General features: G+C 36.5%; 2 protein-coding genes across 2 annotated transcripts; both read left to right on the top strand.

Moving 5' to 3' along the window:
* The first annotated feature begins 412 nt into the window (after positions 1 to 412).
* Positions 413 to 1,324, top strand: LOC108198203 (uncharacterized). The gene has a single exon (XM_017365968.2). The coding sequence runs from the start codon at positions 413 to 415 to the stop codon at positions 1,322 to 1,324; it is 912 nt and encodes a 303-aa protein (XP_017221457.2).
* A 111-nt stretch (positions 1,325 to 1,435) lies between these two features.
* LOC108198202 (uncharacterized) lies at positions 1,436 to 3,799 on the top strand. Its single transcript, XM_064083729.1, has 3 exons — positions 1,436 to 2,865; positions 2,954 to 3,056; positions 3,158 to 3,799. Exons 1-3 carry the CDS (start codon positions 1,436 to 1,438, stop codon positions 3,797 to 3,799), a joined length of 2,175 nt encoding a protein of 724 aa, XP_063939799.1.
* The last annotated feature ends 4,769 nt before the right edge of the window (positions 3,800 to 8,568 follow it).

Below are 8,568 nucleotides of genomic sequence, written 5' to 3'. Positions count from 1 at the left end.
TGGTTCTTTTGTTCTTGCTCTTCAGTTTTGTTACTCTCTCTTGCTCTTGCTGTCTTGTGATTTTTTGATTTATTTTTTGTGTTTTTGATAATTGTTTTACTGTTTCGATTTATTTTATCTGTTTTTGTTAGTTAGTTTCTTGTTTATAAATTTTGTTGGGTATTTTTTTGTGTTTGTCTGGGCTCGAACATATTATTGTTATATGTCTTGTGATTTTGGTCTGTGTTTGTTTGGTATACTGTGAGTGTACTGTGAGTGTAGTGAGGTCTGTGTTTGTATTGGTTTGTATCTGTGTCTATGTAGTGAGGTCTGTGTATCTGTGAGTGTAGTGAGGTTTGAATGTTTGAATGAGTTATGTGTTTGATTTGTGTACATTGATTTATTTAGAATATCTTGTATAGGTTGGACAAATATGGATAAATCATGGATCAAAGCAGATAGGGATTCGTTAGAATATGAAATTGAGGTGGAGGAGTTTTTGGTATATGCGGAGGGGACTGCGAAAAACCCCAAGTTAATTCCTTGTCCATGTGCCCATTGCGTTAATTTTAAAAAACTGTCGGTAAACGTAATTAGGGGCCATCTGTATGAAAATGGTTTTAGTTTAGGCTATGTTGATTGGATTTGGCATGGTGAGAACTCTTCTAGGAGTTACAAGTCCTCTATTGGTAGTACTTGTCCAGCCACGAACCCATGCCCTGCATCAGAGGCTGCTGAGATATGTGAAGCAGCATATAATAAGGGTGATTACGATAGAGAATCACATGATTTCAGACGGTTCGTGGTTGATGCTGAACAACCTTTGTTTGAGGGAAGTGAGTCAACTAAGTTAGAGTCAATGTTGAAAATGCATAACTGGAAGGCTAGGTTCGGCGTTAGTGATAGTGCCTTTACAGAACTATTAAGTACAATTGGCTCTTTCCTTCCTAAAGATCATGTTCTGCCTAGTAGTACATATGAAGCGAAAAAGACTCTCTCCGACTTGGGACTCGAGTATATTAAATTTCATGCATGTCCAAATGACTGCATATTATATAGAGGTATATATGAAGAAGCCTCTAAGTGTCCCAAGTGCCATTTATCTCGCTGGAAACTAAAAAAGGATGGTAAAGTCAGAATTAATGTGCCTGCTAAAGTTATGTGGTACTTCCCCATCATTCCTAGATTTAAGAGAATGTTTCAATCTGAGTCTACTTCAGAGCTTCTGACTTGGCATGCAAAAAGGCGATCCGAAGATGGCCTCATGCGTCATCCAGCAGATTCTCCTTCTTGGAGAAATGTAGATTATAGGTGGCCTAAGTTTGGTAGCGAGGCAAGAAATTGACGCTTGGCATTAGCTACGGATGGTATAAACCCTCACAATAATGGTCTGAACAATAGGTATAGTTGTTGGCCGGTTGTTCTAACAACATATAACCTTCCTCCGTGGTTATGCATGAAGCGAAAGTTTTTGATGTTGACAATATTAGTATCAGGCCCACACGAACCAGGTAATAATCTCGACGTCTATTTACAACCACTAATTGATGATTTGAAGAAGTTGTGGGAAGAAGGGGAACCAAATGTATATGACGCATATACTAAATCTGATTTTACTTTAAAAGCAGTGCTGATGTGGACAGTGAATGATTTCCCCGCATATGGAAATTTGTCCGGCTGCATCAATAAGGGTTATATTGGTTGTCCAATCTGTGGTGACCAAACTGCAGCTAAATATCTAAGTAACAGTCGAAAAATGTGCTATCAAGGTCATCGTAGGTATTTAGATCGCCATCACCCTTATAGGAAGCAGAGGGTAGCTTTTAACGGGGAACAAGAGTTAGAGCAAGCTCCTGTGCCACTGACTGGAGAACAAGTGCTAGAGCAACAAAAAAAAATTAAATTTGAATTTGGTCAGGTGAAGAAGAAGTCAAAGAAGGTTGACTGTGCATGGAAAAAGAAATCAGTTTTTTTTGAGTTAGAGTATTGGAAGTTTCATCATGTGCGGCACTGTCTTGATGTTATGCACATCGAGAAGAATGTGTGTGAAAGTTTGCTAGGGACGATACTAAATCTGAAATTTAAAACTAAAGATAGTGTCGCTTCTCGTCTTGATTTGCTTGAAATGGGTTTAAGGACAGATTTAGCTCCGCAAATAGGTGATAAAAAGACTTACCTACCCCCTGCATCTTATACTTTGTCAAAGGCAGAAAAGAAAACCATGTTAGAATCATTGGCATTTATGAAGCTTCCTTATGGACATGCGTCGAACATAAAAAACTGTATAAAATTACCTGAAATGAAGTTATTTGGGTTGAAGTCCCATGACTGTCATATTCTCCTACAACAGTTGCTTCCAGTAGCAATTCGCTCGGTGCTTCCCAAGAATGTTAGGGTAAGCATAATACGATTGTGCTTTTTCTTCAATTCTCTGTGTAGCAAAGTTGTCGATGTATCAAAACTGGATAAACTGCAATCTGATGTGGTGTTGACGTTGTACGAGCTAGAAAAAATATTCCCCCCTTCATTCTTCGATGTAATGATCCATCTTACAGTGCACTTGGTTAGGGAATTGCGTTTATGTGGACCGGTTTTCTTTAGATGGATGTTTCCGTTTGAACGGTTCAATAAAGTTTTAAAAAGTTATGTAAGGAATCGTTTTTATCCCGAAGGTTGTATAGCTGAAAGTTATCTTGGAGAAGAATCAATAGAATTTTGCAGTGAGTTTGTAAGACAGAGTTGCACGACTGCTGGTCTTCGACAGGATGAGGAAAAGGTTTCAGGGCCATTATCTTCCGTGACTATGAAAACAGTGGAAGAAAAGGAAAGGGATGAGGCGCATTTGCATGTTCTTTTCAATAATTCTGAAGTTGAGCCATTCATAAAGTAAGAATTTTTTTATTATTTCTGTATGCATTCATTCTTAACTATTCATTCCGTAATTGTGTTCTTATATTGTCTAATATTATCTCAGGATGCATAAAGAGCAATTAAAAAAGATGTATGGGAACAAAAAGAGTGCTCAGTGGCTAATGGGGGAGCACAATCGGCTGTTTGCTGATTGGTTTGAAAAAAAGGTTTCTTTCCTTATCTCATAAATCAATCAATTACAATTTATTTATCATATTAGTGCAGAATTGTCTGATAAATTAATGTGCTTCTTATACTTTGTCTGCAGGTTAATACTGAAATGATGCAAAATGCTCAAGGCGTTTCCGAAACAACAAGATGGTTGGCTGGAAAACCGTCTTTCTCTGTTCTGTATTATGAAGGATATGTCGTTAATGGGGTTAAATACTTCACAAAGCAGCGAGATGACGCAAGGGCTGTTCAAAACAACGGTGTGTCCGTAGTTGCCAAGACAGTCCTAGTCTCGAGTGCTAAAGATTTAAACCCAATTGAGAGTGAAATGACGTATTATGGTATAATCGAAGAAATATGGGAACTAGATTACCATGCATTCAAAGCACCATTATTTTTGTGTAAATGGGCAGCAAATGACAGAGGTATTAAAGTTGATGAGCTCGGCTTTACACTAGTGGACTTCACCAGACCAGGCCACAAAAAGGATAAATTTATCTCTGTAGACCAAGTGAGCCAAGTGTTTTATATTCAAGATCCAATCGATACCAACTGGTCTGTGGTGCTTAAGTCGACGAATCGAGACTACAATGAAGTCTACCATGAAGATGGTCTGGGAGATACTGTATTAGATGAACCCCCATTTTGTTCCAAAATCCCTGTGTGTGATGTGTCTGATGGTGATGTTGGTATTAGCAACCAAAGACTGAATGTAGAAGGGATTTGGTTACATAAGTGATTTAGTATTTGGTTGAATCTTTTATGTACTAAATGTTGGTATTTGTATTTGTATGTACTGAATGTTGGTATTTGTATTTTGTATTTTTTATGTACTGAATGTTGGTATTTGTATTTTGTATTTTTTATGTACTGAATGTTGGTATTTGGATTTGTGTCTTATTTATGTTCATTTTTGTAAACTTGTGATGGCTGAGTAGATGGCATTACTTACTCTGTTTGGTTTTATATGTTGTTGACTAATTAGTTTAATGGACATTTTGCAGATTTTAGAGAATGGCACCAAAGAACCATAAAAAAGGTAAGAAGCCTGGAGATGACAAGAACATCGAAGACAATAAAGACATGGAGATGGAGCTGGTTAAAAGTTCAAAGGACCAAGTGCCTGACCAGCCCCAAGTGCCTGACCAACCAGAAGAAATTGAAGCAGCCTCGGCACCACAGGCTACAGTGAATACTACTGAATCTCAAAGAAAAAAGTCTGGAGGTCCGCGAGGTGTTTGTGCTATGTATAAGGTGTTGTCAAGGAAATCTCGTGGAAAGAAGCTGAAGATTACATACAATGAACGAGGAGTTCCTAACGGTATGAATAGGGCCAAGTTGCAATCCTAGATAGGCATGTTGGCAAGGAATATGGTCCCTATCGATCTTCCAAGTTGGCCGAAAGTAGACTCTGAATTAAAAGACAAGATATGGAACGATGTTCAGGTAGTCTATAAATTTTTAAATTGCATCTGAGATAGAGGTTTAAATAATTGTCTAATGATATGGACTCTAAATGTTTCCAGGAAACATTTGACATAAAGCCGGAAAGTGAGGACTTTGTGCTTAAGTCTGCTGGTACAAAATGGAGGCAGTTTAAGGCTGATTTAACAAGGAACTATGTTATGCCACATATTGAAAATAAGAAAAAACTAAGTAAGCCACCAAAGCAATATGCTTTTGTTGGCAGGGGACCCTGGAGAAGGTTTGTTGCAGAGAGGAGGGATTCTAGTTGGAAGGTACATATATATATAATGAATTTAGGTACATAAATATATATATATATATATATACATACACACACACATATATATATATATAGAGAGAGAGAATGAATTTAGTGATTTTACTCCATATAAGTTGCCGAATTTTGCTAATTTAATTATATTTTTTGTAGTCTGTTCGTGAGAAACATTGTGCAGTGGTCAGTAAGAGGAAATATCCACACCGGATATCAAGAAAGGGATATATATGTTTAAAGGAAGAAGAGGTAACAAATGATTAATCTTTGTTGCAATTTCCATATTTGTTTGATTTCTATTAATGCATATTTTTTTGTTTCATTTTAAATAGATAAAGTCTGGAAATCTGGAGGAAGGAGAAGAACTTGATCGAGCCATCTTATGGAAAAAGGCTCGTAAGACAAAGCTGCATGATGAAAAGCTGGATAAAGATTTAGAGAAGGTTACCCAAAAAATTGTAAGCCTCTACATTCTCTAATTAAATCTTCTCATAAATTACACATTTACAAATTGATAAATTAATCTTTTTGTTGGTTACATCTCTTGTGAATAGGATGAATTACTTCAAAAGAAGGTTAATGGTGAATTCCACCCATCTGGCAGCAATGATGTGCTAACAACTGCATTGGAAACCCCGGAGCATTCTGGCAGAGTTCGTGCTGTTGGAGGTTATATCAGCCCAAAAGCCTACTTCAATTTACCAAGGCAGAGAAGGATTACTAAAGACGAGTTATTGGCTCGTGACAAGCAGAGGTCTGAGGAGCTGCAGAAAACAAAGGATGAATTAATGGGAGAGATTGCCAAACTGAAGGCAATGATCGCTGCTGGAGCGAGTAATCCCTCGCCAAGCTCTGCCAATTTCATAGCAGGAGAGGAAGCAGCTACTGCTTCGAAAAACAAAATTGCTAAAGAATTGGTGTTGGAGGATGCTCAGAAAGAGATTACGGCTGAGAAAGAGATCACTGCTGAGAAAGAGGTCATGGATGTTGACCCTCCTCCACCAAGTAACAAAATGGTAAAATAAAATATATAGTCTAATGGTTAGTTTTTTCTGTCTTTATTTTATATTATGATATAATGGATTTTTTGTTTATTCTATAACTTCAGTTATCACAAAAATGCGAGCTGGCGGTGGATCACATAGAAAATAAAGTAGCTTTTGGAGTTGCTTTTAAAGATGGCACAGGGTTTGGTAATAAGATCCATGGAGTGGATATGATGCCGCGATGTGTACGTGTGTCTGTAGATGGCTGCATCAATCCAAAAGCTTTGCTTCCCGTACCCGTACCTGGGGAAATGGAGACTGTCATACAAGCTCTCGGCTCCCATGTCGCATGGCCTGAAGAGTTTATTCTCTATCAAGACTCCGAGCCATCTCAGGTGAGAATGGATTTCATTAAAAGTTTCAGTTATTTTAATCATATATGCATGATGTGTACATGTGAATTATGTTACGGTGATTGATCAATTTTGCACAGAAAAAGAAAAAGGAAGTGGAGAAAAAGGAGGGAAAGAAGAAAAGTGAGATATCTAGGTTGCAATCGATGTTCAAACAAGCGCGGCCAAGTGAAAATATGCCGAAGAGGTTTCGGTTGTTGTATAAACATGCAACAACCATAATGCAGACCACTGGAGCTTCAATTCAGATTCCTTCGGATGCTGAGGTTTTTGGAACTGTGAAGACAATTTTTGTCTTACAGGAAAATATAATGGCATTATTGGAGAACAAGATGATAGGCCAATCTGTCATATCGGCCTATATGATGTAATTTTCCTCTTCTTAAACTTGCTAGCTAGAGACGTATTTTTTTCTTGCTATATAAATAATGTATTTTGACATATTTTATTTAGGTACTTGCACAATATTGTCCATGAAAAAGATGAACTGGAGACATTTGCTTTTTTGGATCCAGGAGCAACATTTGGACTTAATGCAGATTTTCAAAAGGGTGTGGTAAAGCGCTTGGGGGAGGGTAATCCTGACAGATTATTTTTCTTTCCTTATAATCAGAAGTAAGTATTTAATTATACTACAATCTGAATTCTGATTAATTCTACATGTTTAGATATTGATTGGTACGCTTGTAATTTGTACACAGTGTGCATTGGGTTCTTTCTATAATATGGGAAGGAGAAATTTACATTCTGAATCCATTGTCGCATCCAACACATTTTCCAGCTTTAGAACGCGCATTAACAGAGTAATTTATCTGATTTTATTCTCTTACTAATAAGTGTTTAATTTTTTGATGCATATTTTTCTTATTCATTTTTAAGCCATAATTAACATGAAATATATGGCTTATACAGGGCAGTGAAGACATTCAATTGCACAACAGGGAGGGGGAACACTATTCCCAAAGTGAAGTATCTTGCTGTAAGTACTTCACATTTTGTAATGTAGTCGTATTGCATTTTGTAATGTAGTAGTAATATATGGTGGATTTTGTGTGTACATCATGGATAGGGATCACCAAAACAACCCGGTGGCCATGAATGTGGATACGTTGTTATGCGCTATATGAAGGACATAATCGAAGATCACAAGGACCTTAAGTTTACTTCAAATGTATTATATATACTCTGCTTGTACTTTAACTAATCTCTATTTATTTATTTATTTATTTTGGTTGTTGCATCTGCTGAATGTACCATATATATATTTTTTGCAGTGGGCGTCAAAGAGTGGCAAGTGCTACACAAGAGACGAGGTGGATCAGGTGCGCTACGAGGTTTTGGATTACATCCAAAAGTTTGTGTAATATTGACCTATGTATTTGAACTGTATTTTGATTTGGGTTGGTAAATAATCTAGTTGATTTAGTATGGTATGGCTCTAGTTACTTTAGAACAGAAAATGGTGGATGGAGTGTGGATGGATATTTTTTGGTTGTGGATGGATATTGTGTTTGGTTGGGATATTTGCCGATGGATGGCTAGGTAATTAGTTTGGTAAATATTGTCCATGGATGGCTAGGTTATTTAGTTTTGGTATATTGCCGATGGATGGCTAGTTTGGTATATTGCCGATGGATGGCTAGTTTGGTATATTGTTTGGTATGGATAAATGGTATTGATTTCTATGGAATAGAATTTTTGGGAGCATCAATTTTTGGCAGCATCAATTTTTCAACATTTTTTTTGCAAAAAATTGCAGTAATTACATTAGGCTTTTCAAAAAAAGTGATGTGCATGTGAATGAAAACTAGTGGCAAAAAACTAAATATACATCATATTTTATTTAAAAAAACGATGTTAAAAAAACCCTTAAGACAACATTTATTAAAAGAAAAACTGATGTAAAATCAAACTATAACATTACACTCGATGTAAAAATTGATGTTATTCTCATGATATACATCAGTTATAACAAAAAACTAATGTCAAAAGCTTACACAGACATTGGTAATTTTAAGAAAACGATGTTAGTAGAAGCATATACATCGTCCAGAACAAATAACCGATGTCATAAATTGGCTTTCAAATCGAAACCTTAAAGGAAACGATGTTACTGCCATCTAATCCCTTATGAGTCGCATGTTTAAATTAGTGTTATAGAGATAGTATTACATTATGCACAATTAAATCATGTAGCTTAACCATAAAAATGATTGATAGACATCAGTAATTAAGCTAAAAAACGATGATAAAAGTCACATACACATTAGTTTTTGGCCGATGTCTTTGTATAGGACCTTTAACATCGCCGACCTAGACATTGGAGGCTAATGCACAAAGACATCGGCCAAAAACCGATGTCTATTAA

This window comes from Daucus carota, chromosome 8 (assembly GCF_001625215.2).
Source record: "Daucus carota subsp. sativus chromosome 8, DH1 v3.0, whole genome shotgun sequence".
Lineage (NCBI taxonomy): Eukaryota > Viridiplantae > Streptophyta > Magnoliopsida > Apiales > Apiaceae > Daucus > Daucus carota.
The sequence above is the reverse complement of the archived record's forward strand: the minus strand, read 5'-3'. Positions and strand labels throughout refer to the sequence as shown.

Coding starts and splice junctions, on each gene's coding strand:
- LOC108198203 (XM_017365968.2), top strand. CDS start 413: ATGGATAAATCATGGATCAAAGCAGATAGGGATTCGTTAGAATATGAA.
- LOC108198202 (XM_064083729.1), top strand. CDS start 1,436: ATGAAGCGAAAGTTTTTGATGTTGACAATATTAGTATCAGGCCCACAC. Junction 2,866..2,953: donor GAAGTTGAGCCATTCATAAA/GTAAGAATTTTT, acceptor ATATTATCTCAG/GATGCATAAAGAGCAATTAA. Junction 3,057..3,157: donor CTGATTGGTTTGAAAAAAAG/GTTTCTTTCCTT, acceptor CTTTGTCTGCAG/GTTAATACTGAAATGATGCA.